The 19,286-nt window shown below is 49.0% G+C and overlaps 2 protein-coding genes across 2 annotated transcripts in view; one reads left to right on the forward strand and one right to left on the reverse strand.

The window, feature by feature from the left end:
• Nucleotides 1–1,408: 1,408 nt before the first annotated feature.
• On the forward strand, nucleotides 1,409–7,283 carry PDRG1 (p53 and DNA damage regulated 1). Its single transcript, XM_044263270.1, has 5 exons — nucleotides 1,409–1,572; nucleotides 3,049–3,124; nucleotides 3,642–3,716; nucleotides 5,672–5,752; nucleotides 6,365–7,283. Exons 1-5 carry the CDS (start codon nucleotides 1,411–1,413, stop codon nucleotides 6,445–6,447), a joined length of 477 nt encoding a protein of 158 aa, XP_044119205.1. The 5' UTR covers nucleotides 1,409–1,410; the 3' UTR covers nucleotides 6,448–7,283.
• Nucleotides 7,284–9,206: 1,923 nt separating this feature from the next.
• Nucleotides 9,207–19,286, reverse strand: part of TTLL9 (tubulin tyrosine ligase like 9) — a 33,989-nt gene continuing 23,909 nt past the window's right edge. Inside the window, exons 10-14 of the mRNA XM_044262188.1 lie at nucleotides 17,579–17,637; nucleotides 16,560–16,756; nucleotides 14,917–15,030; nucleotides 13,568–13,692; nucleotides 9,207–9,376 (exon numbers count right to left, since the gene is read on the reverse strand). Of these exons, the coding sequence (XP_044118123.1) occupies nucleotides 9,300–9,376; nucleotides 13,568–13,692; nucleotides 14,917–15,030; nucleotides 16,560–16,756; nucleotides 17,579–17,637 (572 nt within the window). The 3' untranslated portion in view covers nucleotides 9,207–9,299. The remainder of the gene's footprint in view (nucleotides 9,377–13,567; nucleotides 13,693–14,916; nucleotides 15,031–16,559; nucleotides 16,757–17,578; nucleotides 17,638–19,286) is intronic.

Below are 19,286 nucleotides of genomic sequence, written 5' to 3' on the forward strand. Positions count from 1 at the left end.
GCTCCGTCTCTGGCACTTGAAGGAAGCCAAGGCCAGGCAAGGAGGAGTTCCTATTGGAGTTTCTGGGGCGACAATCTGGGGGAGAGGTTTTTTTTGTTTTGTTTTGTTTTGTTTTCAGAGACAGCCGTGGTATAGAGACCAGAACCTAGACACACATTTGCTCCTGACTTTCTGTGTGACAAAGCATTGCCGGTCTCCTGGCCTCAGTTTACACCTATGAAATGGGCAGTAATCTCTACACAAATCGTGAAATTCAAACAAGGTAAGGGATGTAAAAGGGCTTGGTTATGAGGGACTGAATGAGAGCATAAAAAGCTGGAATCAGGGAGGCAGGAGGTCAGAATTCTAGTCTCAGGTTTGCTGTTGACTTTGTAAGATCCTCACCTCCCTCTGGACTTCAGCTATTTCACATGTATAATGAGGGGTTTAGGCATGAAGATCTCTAGGGAACCTTCTTGTTCTGAAGGACAGCCACATTCCACCTGCATGCCTCTTCTTGGAGGTCCTTCCAAATCCCATGGCCCACGCTGATTTGCTTTCTAGCACTTACGGAACTTCTTTTCTGAGCAGACACTTCATTGCTCACTGCACATGGTTTTCCAGCCCCTTCCTTGGGTCTAGGTCAACTGCTCTGGACATTGGGCCCAAGACAGGGGTTTAACAACTACTGGTGAAGGCTGAATTTTATTTATTTAAAGATTCTATTTATTTATTTCACAGAGAGAGAGAGGGAGAGATCACAAGTGGACAGGCAGAGAGAGAGGGGGGAAGCAGGATCTCTGCTGAGCAGAGAGTCCGATATGGGGCTTGATCCCAGGACCCTGAGATCATGACCTGAGCTGAAGGCAGAAGCTTAACCCACTGAGCCACTCGGGCGTCCCCAAAGTTGAATTTTAAAAATGATTCCTGCCTCCTTCTGATCCTGCAGAGAGACAATGAGGGGGATTTCTATCACTCCATTTTATAAATTGGAAACTGAAGGTGTCAGAGGTTAAATAGAAGTCACACTGATACACAGGCCTTCTCGGCGTTCCTTAGGGGAAGAATGATTTGCATTATGCCAAAACACGTATCACTGCTTGCCATAGTATGTAACTAGTTGTTTTGTCATGAACTGTCGTGTTTCCCACTCGGATGAAGTTACACGAGGGCAGGGACTATGTTTTATTCACTGCTGCACCTTCAGCACCTAAGACTGCCTGGCCCCTCTCAGGGGCTCAACAGAGGAAGGGAGGTAGGAGGGATAGAGACCGCTCTGAGGACTACACTCTCTGAGCCTGCAGGGGCCGCTCCAATCTCGCCCCCAAAGCTAGGCCCAGCCTCTCGCGTCCTGCGGACGCTTGCGAGTTGGAGCTTGCGCACCGCTGTTCTTTTAATTGCGCTTGCGCGCCGGAAGCCCTGCCTAGGCGCATGCGCAGCCAACGCCGCTCCCAAACGGAGTTTAAGCGGTGTAGCGGCCGGTGTGAGTCGGAGTTGGCGGACACCATGCTGTCACCAGAGGCGGAGCGGGTGCTGCGGTACCTAGTGGAGGTGGAAGAGCTCGCCGAGGAGGTGCTGGCGGACAAGCGGCAGGTAGGAGGCCCATTCGTGGCTCTGGGGCCGGGGTTCAGCGGTTGGGGCCTGGCGGCGAGCGCTGTAGGCCGCGTGCGGGTTTCGGAATCGCAGTGGGCTGGTGGGCTCACGGCGGTGACCACAATTGTGGGGCGGTGGTGAGGCAAGGTGGGCCAGACATCTGCTACAGCGTCGCGCTTCACGTATTTATTAGCACGTATTAAATGAGCGCCTGGTTGGTGCCGGGGATTCTGTCTTCATCGTTCCTCCGCCACTCTCGTGCCCTCCGGATCCCGAGCCACTATCTCTTTGTGTGGTTTACCTGAACACCTTTTCTAGAATGCAGTTCCCCCTCAGGCCCCATCCCACCGACTGTGGGTGCACTGCCTTCGCCAAGGCTCTCGGGAGAAGAGGAAAAGAGACCGGAGTAGTCTTGAGATTGGGCAGGTGGGGACGCTTTGTGCACCTGCATAGGAAGTCTGGGTCTTGTGCTAATTTAAGTGCTAAGTGTTTGGAGAGAGTTATTGGGGGAAAGGAGAATGATGTGGCTGAATTTAGGCTGTAAAAGGGTTCCTCTGGCTGCCGTGTGGAGCACAGAACGTAGGGGGTCAAGGGGCCAGTGAGGGGCCACTGCCAAAGGGATGGGTTTGGGCCAGGGAGGTGGTGATGAAGACAACTGAATGGGTCAGAAGTATATTTTGGAGGCGGATTTAGTAGGCCTTGATGATGGTAGTATGTGGGTTGAGGGAGTAGGAGGAGTGGAGACTGATTCATGACTCCTCATTTCCAGTTAGAATAATTGGATGATTGGTAGGGTATTTACTGAAAAGTGGAAGACTAGGATAAGTGCCCATTAAATTAAACACTGCATCAGGGTGTTCGTGATCATAATAAAGTAGCGATTAAAATGTCTCAAGCACTTACTGTGTATCAGGTTCTATGCTAGCTCATTTAGTTAGTTCCTGGCTCAGTAACCTGGGAGGTAGGTGCCATTCGTATCTCCATTTCTCAGAAGGTGAAATTACACAGCTCACATTCAAAACTTGGTATTGCAGACGCTCCAGAGCCAATGCTCTCAAGAAACTGTACTGCCTCCTTACTTTCTTAGTAGCTTCCTTGATGCTAGGTCAGAAACAGCTGGAGGAGCTTGTCCAGGGAGAGGCTTTGACTCCCTTTCTGATTCTGAAATGCTCTGAAGCTTGAGTATTAGCTCTCCTGTGAATAATAACGAATTATCCATTTAATCAGCAAATATTTCCCCAGCACTTCTCTGTGGGTAGAGTACCTGCATCCTGAACGGAGCATGGTGTTTAAAGACCTGGAAAGTGAATAGGGGAAGAAATACATTTACATATCATTGTGCTTTAGGCATGACATTGGAAGAAATCCAGGAATGATGCCTTGTCTCTGTTGGGTTTTAAAAGCCCCTGGTCTGTTGGAAGTTGGCGGTTTGGGACAAGAGGGAGCTGAGTTCCCTCCTGCTCTTGTGCTTTGCAGATTGTGGACCTGGACACCAAAAGAAATCAGAACCGGGAGGGCCTACGGGCCTTGCAGAAGGATCTCAGCCTCTCTGGTAAGTCACGGTTTTGTCACTACAGCCTTGGAGGTGTGTTGTTTTCCTTCCAAGGCTTTCAGCTTGTCCCTAATGGAGACCAAAAGCCATACATACGTGACACAGCGTGTGGAGATGAGGAAGAAAATGTTGCAGGTCTGACACTGATCTGCTTGCTGTTCTTAAGACCCCAAGCAAATTACTGGTCTTTGCTCTTCCTGTTTCCTTTGCCTAGCCCACTCTTTCCTCAGTTGGCTGCAGGGTTCATGCCTCGCTTTCTTCAATCTCTGCCCAAATGTCACATAATCAGTGAGGCAATCCCTCTGACCCTGCTTTATTTTTCTCCAGAGTACTTAGCCTTATCAGGGTCTCACAAATTGTATCTTTGCTTATTTATTCCTTCTCCTCCACTGTATCATAAGCCCGGAGGGTAGAAACTTTGTCTTGTTCTGCTGTGTTCTCAGAATCTAAAGCAAAGCCTGGCAGAGAGTAGGTGTTAACAAATACTTGTTGACAGAGTGACCATTTGCCATTTCAGAAGATGTGATGGTTTGCTTCGGGAACATGTTTATCAAGATGCCTCATTCTCAAACGAAGGAAATGATTGAGAAAGGTAAGGCCTTCTGAGGATGGGTCAGGGACATGTCTCCCCCGCCAGCCTCGGTCTTAACCCAGAACTGAGTCAGGCTTTGGGCCATCTGATGAGAGGCAGCTGCATTACAGGGCTTGGATGGGTGTGGGTTTTAATCCCTGCTCTGCCAGTCTTGAGTTATTTCCTCATCTCTGAAGGAGGGGATGCATCCCCAGAGCACAGTTGTGAAGTGGAGATAAAACTGTGTGTACATAGCCTAGTGCTTGTTTATCAGTGAGGAACGAGCTGGGCCACAAATACAGAAAACCCAATAAATGGAGGATTGGGAAATCTGGTTCTGTTTTTCTCATCAGTTGTCCAGAGGTGGGCCGTCCAGGACGGGCACTGATGCTCAACAAGGCCACCGTCATGTATTCTTGGAGGGGCTGTGTCATCATCTCAGGCCTCATGTCCATAGGCCAGCCTGCAGGAATGGCAGAGGGCTTGCCTTCTCCATTTATGGCCTTGCCTTCTATTTAGAAATATTGCTGTTCTCCTCAGACTTCTCACATCTCATTAGCGAGAACTGCGTTATGTGGCCCCCACCCCTGTAGCTGCAAGGGAGCCTGGCAGAGTGCACTTTGATGTTTCACAGCCCCTGCCATAGAGACTACACTGAAAATAGAGGTTTGGGGAGAGTGAGCCTCTAGGGTCTGCCATAGCCTGGGCATTCAGCATGTTACTCAAATCTTCACAACCGCAATCCTGGAGGATCTTTGGAGAAGCATCATAAAGGCAAAGGGTTAAGGTGCAGATGCATCCTTGGCTGGAAAAAGGAAAGATTATGCATGTTTTTTCTTCCCCTACCCTTGAAAATATATGTGCCAAAGGACCAGCAAGGTTGCCTCTGTCCCTGAAGGCAGAATTTCTCTATCCTTGTTGAAATAAAATTTTAGCAAAGGAGACTGTATCAACTTAGAGAACTTGCCAGATTCCTGTTGAAAAATACACACTAATATTATGGTTATAAAATTAATGCACTTGAGTGGCAGGCAGGCCACTCAGGCTGGGCTTTCAGAGGGGTCACTTGCCTGGGTTCAGGATTTGATCCTCAGCTGTCTCAGCCCACAAGTGTGGTCTTGGCACCATACCTAGAGGGTTCTGGGACATTTTCATCACTGGTTCTCTGGGGTCAGTGGGAGCTCAACAAGCTCATAAGAGACCAGGGTTGCTCATTTACCATGAGCGCCAGAACTGTTGCCCAGGCTAGAGGGCTTGGCTGCTTTGGTGTTTGCCCCATCAGAAAGAATGAAAATCTGTGGGGAGGACAGACTAGCCAGCATGTCATCGTGAGCAGGTGGAGTCGGGTGACATTAGGCAGTTGCATCACCAAGCTTTGTAGCCTCTACTTCTCATAGTGCAGTTTGCATTCAGGTGCGATCCATCTTGGCAAGATAATCTTTCCTGTTCACGGTTAATTAGGTTTAACTTGAGCATCAGGCTTGCCCATTGATTGTTTAGGTCACATGTTACCATGGTCATGTTGTTTAAAAACTGCTCACCTTGATGGACTTGGGTTTGTGAGATTCTTTAGCCACACATTTTCCAACCATCTGGGCTGGGCTGGGTCTAGGTTCTTCACTCTGGTCTCATGTTTCAGTATTCTGTAATTTCACAGTGGTAGGGGGACCTACTGTCCAGATGTTGCCTTCCCTACCCTTGAACAGCCAAAGGTACTTTGCATAATGAAAACAGGTCATTGGACAGAGAGGTGGGTCCTCAGTCCTGTCCTGGGCTCTCTTAGCTGTCTTGGGCAAATCACCCCCCTTCTCTAGCTCTTCAGTTCCTTCCTCCGTTGGTCTCTGAGGTCCCCTTCTTCCCAAATGCCAGGAGCCCTTGCTTTCAAGGAGACTGGAGAAAAGCCGACATCCCCAGCTGCCTCTGGGTGTGTGTGTCTGTAGTATAACCCCATCCTCTGCCCACCTCATCTTTTTCAGATCAGGATCATCTGGATAAAGAAATAGAGAAACTCCGGAAACAACTTAAAGTGAAGGTTAACCGCCTCTTTGAGGCCCAAGGTATGGGCCTGAATGGAACTGGAAACCGGGAGGGGAGAGAACTGTCCACATGGACTTTACAGAGCACGGGTGGGAAGCCTCTCCCAGGTGGGTGGGTGAGGGCCTGGGCGGCGCATGAGCCACCCGGAGGCTGTGGGCAGGGTGGTGGTCATAGCTGCCCAGAGATGGAATGGACAGAGAGGTTTGTGGGTTGTTACTCCTGTGTCAAGTTGTTTTCTGCCAGAAGAGGAACAGCCTGTGGTGTCTTACATTATATCCTAGGGCATGGTACAGGAACCAGAACAGCTCTGACTGAGGGGACTCAGAGGGCCTCAGGTCAGATGGTCAAGGTTAGAGCTGAACTTCTGGGTAACGCTAACCGCTCCAGACTGGTCACAGGTCTGGCAGCCATCAGTAGGTTTCTGGGCAGCAGTCGTGACTGCAGGTTCTTGGGGACTATATGCTTTGTCCAATACACTGCAGAACTCGAGGCCCTTCCCTGTTAGACCTTAAGGCTAAGTGTTTGGCAGCATGAATGCTGCAAAAACCCCTTTCCTGGGCCTGACTCCAGGGCCAGCAGGAGGTAGGACAACAGGAGGCCCAACTTGCTGATGGATTGTTTTCTCCCCCTAGGCAAACCAGAGTTGAAGGGTTTTAACCTCAACCCCCTCAACCAGGATGAACTTAAAGCTCTCAAGATCATTTTAAAAGGATGAAGCTTAAGAACCATGATGGGGGACCTAAGACAGCATCTCCCCCTGTGGTCATGGAGGACCCGGGACTCTCCAGCTTCATAACCTGCAAGGACATGATCTACACTGCTAGGACATTGGTGTCAGGAATCTGAGCATGAGAAGCCTCTGTCTGTGGGGATTGTGACTTTGTGACGGCAGGAGGGAGCCCTCAGCCTGCCAGTGTCTGCTGGGTCCCACCATTGGAGCTGGATGGACACAAGACCCATTGATGGGCCTTGGCAGCCTCCAGCGATGGGCGGGGGCAGTGCCCCTGGGGGTGTGAGAATGACCGCAGCAGGCACTTCTAACAAGGGCCTGCTGTTCAGATGGGCCCCCAGCAGCAGCAGGGAGCATCATTCCTGCATTCCTTTCAGGAACAGAGGCATTCTCAAGCAGCATGTAGTAGAATTAGAATAAAGCGGGAGGCTCACAGGTGGTTTCTGAATGAAGGACAGAATCTCGGTGCTTCAGAGTTCACCGCAGCCATCTGTGGGGCAGACACGCTGTTCCCCACCACGGTCTCCACTGCGGCCCTTTTTTCCTGCCTGCCCTTGGGACGGAGCCCGGAGTGGGTGCTGCATAGCGGACTCGGCACCTGCTGTTGAGTCACAAATTCCTTGCAGAGTCCTGCGCTGGGGGTGGGGGAGGGAGCTGCCTCTTCACATAGCTCTCCGCCGCCTCTGAAGGCAGGCCCTGGGCTGGACTGCTCAGAGTTCCTGCCTGCCCTCCGTGCTCTTCGATCCTGGAGTCGTGTGCTGTGAGGGCAGCACTGTGTCTTTCATGTTCATTGAGGGCTTAATAAATGTTTCCTAAGGGAATGAACGGTAGCTCTGTTCTTTACCTCATCTTGTCGTTAATTGAGGGCACATTGCCTTGACATCACCTACGAAGAGACAGTGGCTCCTGTTGGGAAATGATGGCAGGCAGGACTCGATAGGCAATAACGGTAATGGCCTCACCTGGTTCCCTCGCCCCACTTGGCTTCAGCGCATAATGATTCAGGAACACAGGCTGGTATGGCCAGATCTTAATGTTTTATTTTTGTTGTTGTTTTCAAGAGGAGCTAGAAATTTGGATTTTTAAGTTGAATTTTGTCTTTCAAATATTGCTAATGCAGAGATTTTCAGAGACTTGGGTGTTGGCCAAACAATATACCTTACATAAGCCAAATTTGGCCCATACCTGATTTTGTGTCTTGAGTTTAAGTAGAATAGCATGTGCTTTCCCTAAAGTGGGGAGATGGAATTGGAAGCTAGATGTCTGTCCATAGTAGACTAGTTAAAGAAATGGATAGCTTCAGATAGTGGAATACAGTACACTGTCCTCAAGAATGAGGAAGCTGTCTAAGCACTCCCTGGGAGTAAGTTCCAAGATGTAGTTAAGTGAGAAAAGCAAGTGAACAGAGGGGTCTAATCCAATCATCTGTGTGCACACACTGCCTCATGGTGTCCTGTCCCCCTGGACCTGCCCCAAAGACAAGCTGCAGGGTTGGAGAACAAGGGTGAAAGACAAGGACACATGGACATGGCTGTTGCAGTCCCTGGGATGTGTGCCTGGCCCAGGATTCCTATCTGAATGTTAACACCTGCCTGTCTAGCGGGGTGGTGGCTAGGCCAAAGGAGAACCAATCGGATTAGCTGTCCTGGAAATGAGCCTGTGTCTGGGGCTGTCTGGTCTTGCCTCCGTCACAAGGATGCAAGGAAGTCTCCATGCTCTGGAGGCAGGAGGCCCAGAGTGGCTTGGCTTCTGGCCTTCCCAAGGCTAGATGGTTCACTTCGGGGTTTGCCAGTATTTTTCCTTCCAAATGCCCAGCCCTTCCCTAGGCAGTCAGAATCTGCTATTTGCAACCCAAGAGCTGTCACGCAGCAGAGAGAGTTCAACAGGTAGTACCTGGGTCCCACAGGTAGGTCCCCCATGGAGCTGTTCGCCCACAGGCTGCCCTGTGGCAATCTCTCTTAAACCAAGAGGAGGCTTAGGAATGGGGAATATGGAGAAAATGCAGAACTTCTGAATTTTCGTCCAACTCCCTACGCCGTCTCCTTGCCTGCCAAGCCAAGGCTTTCTGGTTTAAAAAGCTCAGCTCCCAGGAAGACGCAGAAGGCATCTGCATCCCCCAGCTGACTCATGGGCGCACCTTTGCAAAGACCCTTGCTAAGCAGCCCTGCCTTCCTGGTCCTTACCTTGTCCATCTGAGACATGGGGATGTTCTGGTCCACTGGTTTTCAGATGGTTGGGGGAGCTCCATGAGTTCCCTGACACACCAGGTCCGGGTGTTTAAAGGAGACAAAGAAGTACTTAAGAATCAGCCCTTCCCCAGAGCCCAGTAAATACAATCTAGTAACTGCTTGCTTTGCAAGTCAGCCTTAAGACCAGTTCCCTAGTCCCTGAATCCTTCCTCCCGGGGATCATTTTAACCTTTGAGACATCAAAGGGTCAAATCCGGGAGGACTTGGCTTCAGCCAATGGCATCCCCTGAGCCAGCGCCCAGTGTGCAGTGACTCCAAATAAGTAAGGCCTGTGCTCATTTATTAGATGTGGTCTTTCTAGAGTAGTAGGGCTTGCCACAGCTGTTCTCGCTGGGCCCACTAGCCATGCCAATCCCACAAGGTTAAAACACATCCAGTCCCAGGGATTAGCTGTCTCTGGGTGCAGAGGTGCCCAGGGTGGGGACCCAGAGAAGTGGAGAGCAGGCGGTAGCCTGGTCAGTCTGCAAAGCTGCTGCCAGGCCAGAGGGAGGGATGTAAGTGCTTGGAGGTGCCGCTGTGCTGGGAATGGGTGAGGAGGAGACTATGGGGGAGCACCTCCTGGTCAGGTTGCTGTCCCTGCAGCCAGGACTAACTGGAGGCTTTCTTCTGGTTCTGAAGGGAGCGGAACAGCTGCCTCAGCTGGTTGTTCCGGTCATTGACGCAGCCTGGAGGAAGAGAATTGGAATGTTGGCTGGGATGGCCTTGGTAGTGGACTTGGTAGCGGAGGTATGGGCGTGGGGGGCTGGGTGGGGCCTGTGCTCCCCCTACCAGGAGGGAGGGAGGAAGGGCCTACAGGAGCTGTGCAGCCCTGGATGGCCTACGGTTTGTTTGCGTACTGCCTCCACTCTGTGGCCCTTGAGCAGGTCACTGACCCACCTCCAGCTTAGTTTTCTCATCCGTAACCCAGGACGCCTGCTTTCAGGAGTGGATGTAAGGCTCACCAAAAGCAAAATGAAACATTCACTTCAGCTAACTTTGATCCAGGTGCTGAATGTGGGTTCATATGTTATGCCTTCACGGGAATGATATATAAAAGAGAAACTGAGGTTCAGGAAAGTTAAATGTGTTCCAAATCACACCAAAAGTAGCAGAACTGAGACTTGAACCCAGGGTCTGTAGCACCAGAGGCCATGCTCTTAACCAAAGCTCCACACGACCTGTCCTCTTGTCTGCACTTGCTGGAAACGTATGCGAGCTGGCACAGTGCCTGGTCCCTACCAGGTGAGGCGCTAGCTTCATCCCCTTCCCCAGCCCATAGGACAGGCACAAGTGGTTAGAGATCAACTTTCCCCATAAGCAACCCCTATGCTCCTGGAAGCGTGTCCCAGGTGGTCCCCGCTTGAGAGGCCAACACAAGCTTCTGAGATGCCTCCTCTCCCAGCACATTGACAGTGTCACCCACTTCGTGCTTGTCCTCACGGTGGGTCCACGAGGGAGCTCCATGGTCATTTAATTGTGCCAGGTCCATGGGTGGTGCTCACCAATGCGGGCTGAGTGGCTAGATGGCTGCGGCCACCACTACACTGACCTGGAGGTGCCTGCCATCTTTCTGAGCAGCCCTGAGCCCCATCCCTGCCTCCTAGGCACTGACTGGCCATCAAGGCTTCAACCAGTGGGGGCCCGCTATATGTGTCCCCAGGGTTTGCCAAAGTGTGTTCCACGGAACCCTAGCTTTAATCACTTCTTTCATAACTCCCAAAGCTTCGTGTCCAGTGCAAACCTGTTCTTGGAGTTCTAGACTCATCTCTGAGTTGCCTACTGATCTTTTCACCCCCAAACCCCTCAACTCTTCCCTAACTCACTTCGTCCATGTTCTTCCCACCCCAACCAGCTCGTCTTGTACTCACTACCCTCCATCCAGACACTCAACTGGAGGCTTGGGAATTACTTTAGAGACTTCTAAAGCAGCAGCTGTCAACCGAGGCTGCCCTTTAGAGTCACCTGGGACTTCTTAAGGAGACTCATGGCCTGACCAACTGTACCTTTACCTTCAGCGGGTATTAGTATTTTTGAAAGCTCCTGCAGGTGTCCTCCAGCAGCCAAGATGGAGAGAACCACAGTTCTGCATCTTGGCCACTCAGACCCAGTCCAGAGACCAGAAGCATTCATATATGAGGCAGGTGACTGGCAAAGATGGGCTACAACAAGCCCTTCCGTTCCTCTCTGCATGTATCTCTGCAAAAGGTGCTTTGGGGCTCCTCTGGTTGGAGGCAGGACTACTTCCCAGTCCTGTGAATTGGGGGTGAAGCAGCTTTGACAGGTGGATGGCGGCAGAAAGATACTATACTGCGGGGCTTCCGAGCCTAGGCCTCAAGAGGCTTCCCTAGGACTTTTCTCACCTTCTCGGAACCCTGAGACTACCATGTGGGGCCGGACTGCTGGAGGATGAGTGGCCGCCTGGAAAGAGAGGCCCAGCGGACAGCCAGTCTCAACCACCACACGAGGCTATTCTAGGCCACTGGGTCTCAGTGAACCCTCCAGGCACCTCCAGCCCTCTGAGCAACCCCAGGCAAGACCTGAAGGATCAGCAAATAAGAAAGCGGTTGCTTTAAGCTTCTGGGTTTGGGGAGAGTTGGTTTGTTATATAACAACAGTTAACTAATAGAGCACCACCTGGGAGCTTGTTAGAAATGCAGAATCTTAAGCCCCCACTCCAGACCTACTGAATCATAATCCAAATTTTAACAAGATTTCCAGATGATTACATGCACATCAAAGCTCAAGAGCCCTGGATAGTCATCTTCCAACAACATAACGCTGCAGACCCTAGGGAATCAGCTGGAGAAAAGCTTTTCATAAACGCCCTCTCCTCCGCCTTCCTCAAGCAAATTACTTGACATCCCAGACTTCCTTGCAGCTGGCATGGCGACACAACTCAGTTCATGCCAGTAAGATTGTCGGCCCCAGGAGGGTTGACTCTATTCTCTTGGAATAGAGTCAAAACTTGAAAGAAGAGCCTTGGCCCTTGGGCCTTCCTGCTTCTTCCTGCCTGGGACAAGGACACCGTGTCTGGAGTAGGAGCAGCCATCTTGCAACCTTGAGGCAACAAGCAAAGTGTGGCAAAGCAGAAAGAGGAAAGTGCTGGGTCTCTGGGGGCATTTTGCATCCATTGTGTTAGCCCTGCCTGGCCTCCCCAAGACCTCCTGTGGCTCAAGATAGATCACTCCTCTCTGTGTAACTATTAGCTGGCTCTTTAGTCGGTTGCTACCAAACTCAGTCCTAAAACATACCAAACCCTTAAAAAAGATTTAAAACTTTTTCTAATAAAAAAAAAAAACCACAAATAAAATTTAAAAAAAAATAAACAAATCCAGGAAAATAAACAAATATCCAGGAAAAAAAGCTTGACAGAGGGGTAATGTCATCAATGTATTAATATCCAAGGCCTTTTTAAGTTTAGAAAGCAGCCCACTGAAAAATACATAAAGAATATGGACTGCTTACAAAAGAAGAAACAAAAACTGAAAAATACGAAACTTCACCAATAATCAACGCAGTACATATAAAACGAATCAGAATGTTTTGTCTATCAGGTTGACAAAAGGTTTTTTTTTCCCTTTCTTTTTTTAATTCAGAGCAGGCACATTTGTGTAATCTTTCTAGAAAGCAATTTAGTTATAATAAGTTCATCCCTCTGACCCAGTAATTCTACTTCTAGGAATCTGTCCTAAAGAAACAGCCAGAAATTTCAGCTGAGCCTTATGTGAAAGGATGCTCATCACGGAATGGCATTATTTATAAAACTAAAAAATTGGAATCCTGCCAAATGCTCAATTATAAGAAATGGATTTAGTAAGTTTGGCACATATACAAGCTGAAATACTTTACAGCCATATAGTAATTTTGCTTTTAACTGTGGTAAGGGACAGTATTTTCTAGTGGCCAACCATTCAGGTTTTAGAGTAAGAGAAACTAGGGTTCAAGTCCTGGCTCACCATTTATAACCGGGACCCTCAGCAAGTTATGTAAGATCTGGAGACAATTTCCCCATTTGTAAAATGATAGAAGTGCCTAAAAATGAAATAATGTGGGGCGCCTGGGTGGCTCAGTGGGTTAAAGCCTCTGCCTTCGGCTCAGATCATGATCTCAGGGTCCTGGGATGGAGCCCCACATCAGGCTCTTTGCTCAGCAGGGAGCCTGCTTCCTCCTCTCTCTTGGCCTACTTGTGATCTCTGTCTGTCAAATAAATAAATAAAATTTTAAAAAATGAAATAATGTATGTGTATAGAAAATATTTAGCTCTGAATTTGTGTTTCCAGAAGAGAGGCTCTTATTAATATCATTGAATGACATGGAATAGGCTATGTGGAAAAGTGGGACTCAAAACTCCAGCCCAGTACCCATTCTGTGAAAGAAAAACTGAATATATGCATTTTTTAAACACTGGAAAGAAATACAACAGATTGTTAGAGGTGGTTATGTCTGGATGGTTTACTTCCTTTCGGTTTTCAAATATTCTATTATTATACTCTTTATAATCAGGAAAATTTTTCATTTTTTAAAAATCAAGAATAAAGTCAAGGCCTAAAGTCCTTAATTTCTTTTAACATAGTCTGGTTTTTTTTTCTTTTCTTGGTTTTTTTCCATATAAGCCTTTTGAAATCCACCTCCTGACAGTTAATATCTCTTCCTATGTACCAGGTGGTGTTCTAGGCGTATATTGAGAGTAAAAACTCTTCAATCTCCATTTTACAGATGAGGAACAGAGAGGTTATATCCCTTGCTCAAGGTCACACAGCTGGTAAATGGTAGGTCAAATGAAAACAGTCTAACCACTGTGCCAAGCTGTCTCTCAGACTACCTGGCTCCTCTCCTAACCCATCCCCAGTCCCCATTCCCCATCTAGCCCCACATACCAAGGTGTGTGTTGGCCACAAAGTTCCCCATCCCAGACAGGTCAGGAGGCCCCTCTTCTCTGCTGACAGGGCCATCATTCCACATGAGGTCAAAGCCTCCCACTCTCTTCTCCCTTCCTGTGAGCCTGGATGGGCAGGAGATACAAAGGGGTAAAAAAGGTGCACCTGTTGGGGGCTGGAGACCCGGGTAATTCCCCTGCTCCCTCCCTGCACCCTACTGGTGCCCAGGCTGCCAGAATTCCTTCTTTTGTCCACCCATTTCTTGGGGGCCCACACAGGTCTCAGAGTGGTCATCTCCCACGTGGTTCCCAGGCTCCCACCCGTGCCCTCAGTAACATGAACCTACTTATACTTAAAGTCTGCTGTCCTCCTCAGGCCATAAAATTTAGGAAAGCAGGGACTAGGTCTGTTGTGTCCTCTACTGTGTCCCCAGGGTGTGGTGCATGTCCTTGCACAGTATAGGGTCTCAAATGTTTGTTGAATGAATAATGAAGGTAGATATAGAGGACGCTTGAGGTCCTGCCTGCTTAGCACCCATTTCAGCTTCTTTCAGCCTAAGGGTACTTGGCTTTTCCTGTGAGAACCACTCCTTCCTCCTCACTCACATGGCTCAGGTGGGGGCTGATCCTCCCACCCTGGGAGATGGGCATGAGTCACAATGATTGGTTCAGAGGTGGACATGGGACAAATCCCCACCAATAAGAATGAGAGCCTTCAAACTTGCTGGAATAATTGGGGAAAAGCTAATGCATAGGGAAGAGACAGGGAGTGGGGAGAAAGAAAAGGAGAGAAATGGAATGAGCCAGACAGAGAGAGAGTGAGCCAGTGAGCAGACAGACCAACCAACATCAATGGAGCACCTGGATTCAGCCATTCCTGAAGTCCTTTCCTGGATCTTCCCATTATATACACATTGTTATAACAATATATAGACTTTTACTGAACACTTATGGTGAGCTAGGCACTTTACAGTAAATAATCTTGGTAAATTAATTTTGCAATCTTGAGAGGTAAACATGATGTTACCCATGTTATAGATGAAGAAACTGAGGCTCAGACTGGTAAAGTCCAAGGTCTCATATGGTCAAGAAGTGTGGAGGAGATCCTGCTGGGCTGAATCTCAGAAGCCTGTAGTTGGTCCTGCTCTGCCCCAGAAGGGCTGAATCCTTGGACCAGGATCTAACCATGTGTGGACATCTCAGTTTACCCATCTATAAAATGGCAGGCAGACCGAGGCCATCCTTACATGCCGCTCAAGTCCTAGTGCTGTGAGTTCTCTGTCTTCCTTGCTGGGAGCCCCAGCTGTCATGTACAGGGGTGTCTGAGTGAGGCTGCCCCCTGCCCCTCACCTGGCCTCCATGTCCACGACATGGAGGGTGTCTTCCAAGAGGCAGGTCTTGAGCTCATAGTCCTCCTGGCTGCTGGCTGTCAGCGATGGGGAGGCATTGACCTCCAGGAGCCACCTGGGGAAGGATGGGAGTGGAGGGCTTTAGGGTTATCTGGTCCATGGGGCCCCTTGGAATTTTGCAGAGAGACTTCATGAGTGCGTGGGCCCAACCCTCAATTCAACCAAGATCACTCTTTCCATTTTCCCACTGGAAGAAAGGTCTTGGTGGCTAAAGCTTTTTAAAATTAATGGTCACAAACTCGAAATCCCCACAGGGGTCAGGTGGTACCTAAACGAGGCAAGCTGGAGGGAGTGGAATGATCTTGTCATCCTCCTATTGCTCTTCTTCCAATAGAGCCCCGAGCACAAGACCTCTTTCCCAGTGAACACCTGCCTGCAGAGGGGACAGGAGCTGGGAGGGGTGGGGACTGGCGCAGGCCGGCCACAGCCCCTCTGCGGGAGTGTGAGCCCAGAGTCGGCAGACCCTCTGGGTTTTCCAGAAAAGGCAAAACTCCAGACTGATGTGTAAATATCTCCCAGTTTTTTTAGAGATTGTCAATGCATTTAAATAAAAAATCATCTGAAGTCCAAACTCTGGGCCAAAAGCGGCCCAAGGGCCTCCAGCTTGCAAACTCTGATTTTGTGCAACCCAGTCGTTTGCGGACAGGAACCTGGGGCCCAGAGAGGGAAGGGCTCACCCAGCAGGTTGGTGGCAGATACAGCCCCCCCCGCCCCCCCCCCCACCGCGAGCTTGTTTCCGCAGCCCTGTCCTGCTGCAGGGGCAGAGGAGACATTTGCTGGCCCCAGAACCCTGTTTCTCTCGAAGCTGCATCTGACCTCATTCTAGGGTTCTAGCTCCTGCCTCTGAGAGCCTGTCCATACTGTATAGCCCCCGGTGAGGGGGCTGGCTCCAGGAGTCTCAGTGCTGGCCCAGAAATGATGACCCAGGGTCTGGCTCTGCCCTTGACTTACTGCATGGCCTCAAGCACCTGAACAATCCCACTGGACTCCTGGGTCCTTTTGTATCACATAAGGGCCATCACTATGGTCCCTGGCACCTCAGGCTTGTTTCCTCATCAGTTCAACCCCCTCCGTGGGCACTGTGGGAGGGCACCAAATTCTTGGCAGGAAGTGACATGGTAACTATTCCCTTAGGTGACACTCTGTATCCTAAAAACAGCAGGGCTTCCAAAGAAGTTTCTTGCCCAGTACTAGGGAAGGACCCCTGACTCAGCAGATGTTCTGGAAAGGTCTGTCATGCCAGGCATGGGGTTCAGTGCTCTATAGACAGTACATCAGGTTTGAAGTGGCGGGGGGGTGGGAGGTTGGGGTACCAGGTGGTGGGTATTATAGAGGGCACGGCTTGCATGGAGCACTGGGTGTGGTGAAAAAAATAATGAATACTGTTTTTCTGAAAATAAATAAATTGGAAAAAAAAATGAAGAGACAGTACATCAGTCATCCCTCATACTAATGCCATAAACACAATGCCCATTTTAGAGATGGACAGACTGAGGCACACCACAAGGAAGTGGCAGAGATGAATCCCAGATACGGCATGTGTACCACATCTGCCCCCTCTGGGCCACGAGGCTACCCACTTACGGCTTGAGGGTCTGGTCTATGAGGATGTCATAGCCGTACAGCTCAAAGCAGTGCTTGTCACTGATGATCACTTTCTGCACGCTCTGCAGGCTCTTGACAAAGATGTTGTCCATATCGCTGAAGAGCCTCTCCACTGCCTCGGGCCCGTGCTTGGACGCAAGGTACTGACGGAAGCGCTGGAGCATCCACTTGCAGCCCTGGGGCCCCAAGTGGCCAGGTCAGGGTTGGGGGAGGGAGAAGGAGCATCGATTAACCAGGACCCGGCCTTCTGGGACCCTCCAAAATTCCCTCTTATGAGGCAAAACTACAACATGCTGGGCCGGGGAGCAGGGAAGGGGTGCCTGCCCAGGGCCCGTGCCTCCAGGGTACCCAGGACCCCATAAGTCATTGCTCAAACACCCTGCACACGCTTCTTCCCCAGGCCTGCCTTCCTGGGAACAGACTGCACTGACCATGTGTGTGCCCAAGGCCCAAAGATGAGCAACAGGTTACTGCTTTTGGGAAAATGGGAGGGTATGCATGCAGGTGACCCCCACTGTGCAGGATGGAGCTGGGGGAGGGAAAGGAAGGGAGCAGGTGTGAGCTGGGGGGGGCAGTTCTCCCTGTGCCCCACTGTTCTGGCTCTTAACTCTGGGAAGTCTGAGAATTCTAAATTTGAACCTCGCCTTGCAGGTTATTAGACAGATGGATGGATGGGTGGATAATAGGTAGATGACAGATAGGGAGATGGACAGATGGAAAGATAGATGGGAATACACTTGTCAAGGTAGGCGGGTAGAACACATTTTGTTTTAAGGTGTGTTTCTTTGAGTCCTAAATTAACTATTTAAACATGTGATGTGGGGGTCTCCATCCATACTCCTGCCCTGGGCCCTGTAAGTGGGAAGGGTGGTCCTGACCTCACTGGTGAACTATGAGCCCAACATAGGCCTGTCCCCGGCTCCTTGGCACCCCACCTCCCCAACGCAACCTGGTCCCAAAAGTCTGGACCTAGAGGGCAAGAAGCCTGGCTTCCTCACCTTCTTGGGGTGGTAGTCAGGAGATGTCTTTTGCACAGCAACATTGGTGAGGTGAACATCTAGGAGAGGTTTGTGGTTAAGGACTCGTGTGAACAAGAAGGACAAACCCTGTCCCACATCCCATGCCAGAGATCAAACAAAGGCTTGTTCTTGGCCACTGAAGAGGAAGGCTACCAAACAGCCCAGACAGCACTGATGTGGGCCTTGGAATCAGATGGGCCTGGATTCAAACACCACCAGCATCTTTGCTGGATGCCATCCCTGAGCAAGTCACTTAACCTCTGAACAAGTCAGGTACATACGTGGAGAAAGAGATAGAGAGTAAGCAAACCATCGAAACCAATCTGTAGAGAAGTGGAACTGATTCGTTATGAACTCTTTCAGCAGGAATTTTTTTTTTTTTTTTTTTTTTAGCTTAGAAATGACAATAGAGGGGAGCCGGGGTGGCTCAGTTGGTTAAGTGACTGCCTCAGATCATGATCCCGGAGTCCTGGGATCAAGTCCCACATCAGGCTTCCAGCTCCATGGGGAGTCTGCTTCTCCCTCTGACCTCCCCTCTCATGCTCTCTCTCTCTCTCAAATAAATAAATAAAATCTTAAAAAAAAAAAAAAAGAAATGATGACAGAAATCAAGAGGAAGTCAGTGGATGGACCAACCATGTAAACATAAAAATGATCAGATTGCCAAGGCAAGAATGAAAAGCAAGCATGACTAGAGACAAGATTTGTAGCAACTATGACAGGCTAATGTTTTTTATCACAAGAAAATCCCACATAAATTGTTAACAATAAAAATTTATGGCCCTAAGAGATAAGTAGATAGAGGGATATGAACAAAACAGAGGAGACATAACTGGCAAAAGACCATCTGGGAAAATGCCTGAAGTTTCCAGTAATAAAAGATACCCAATTTTAAAGGCATGTAAAAGGGACAAAAATACAATTGGAAGAAATGCAAATTTTAAGAAAAAACCCTGCTTCCCCATTAAGTCGGTTACCTATGTATTAACCTTTTTATTTGGAAAAACTCAAAACTCACGGAATCATTGCAAGTATAATGAATGCCCATATATACTTCACCTATATGTACCAGTTGTTTCAGAAATGTCTTTTTTTAAAAAAAAGATTTTATTTATTTATTTGACAGAGAGAGACACAGTGAGAGAGAGAACACAAGCAAGGGGAGTGGGAGAGGAGAAGCAGGCTTTCTGCTGAGCAGGGAGCCCAATCCCAGGAGCCTGGGATTAGGAACTGAGCCAAAGGCAGATACTTAACCACTGAGCCACCCAGGCACCCCTGGAAATGTCTTTTTAAAATGGTTGTCTTCAGAACTGGAGAGCAGGGATAAAAAGGGCCTTGTCTATGGATGGGTAAAAATACAAAAGAACCTTCTGGAAAAGAATCTAGTCATAAGCCCTTGACCCAGCAGTTACACTTCTGCAATGTCATCTAAAGGAAAAATTTTAAATATAGTAAAAGATTTATGAAAAGTATGTTTCTTGGTGACATTCTATATAATTGGAGGAAACTGAATATTTCCAAATGCCTGTAGCGTGGAGGATTAGTAAACCAGTAAATCCACTCTGTGGAATATTTTATAACTAATAAAAAATGTCTACAAGGAAAATACTGACACGTTTAGTGAAAAACAGTTATATTTATATGGTGGGATCATTCCTTCATAAACTACAAACAACAACAACAAAAA

Source organism: Neovison vison, chromosome 8 (assembly GCF_020171115.1).
Source record: "Neovison vison isolate M4711 chromosome 8, ASM_NN_V1, whole genome shotgun sequence".
Taxonomy (NCBI): Eukaryota; Metazoa; Chordata; class Mammalia; order Carnivora; family Mustelidae; genus Neogale; species Neogale vison.

What these genes read in the sequence shown, in the direction of transcription:
- PDRG1 (XM_044263270.1), top strand. Translation starts at nt 1,411, where the DNA reads ATGCGCAGCCAACGCCGCTCCCAAACGGAGTTTAAGCGGTGTAGCGGC. An exon ending in GAAGGATCTCAGCCTCTCTG is followed by an intron (nt 3,125 to 3,641) that starts GTAAGTCACGGT and finishes TTGCCATTTCAG; the next exon opens with AAGATGTGATGGTTTGCTTC. An exon ending in CCGCCTCTTTGAGGCCCAAG is followed by an intron (nt 5,753 to 6,364) that starts GTATGGGCCTGA and finishes TTCTCCCCCTAG; the next exon opens with GCAAACCAGAGTTGAAGGGT.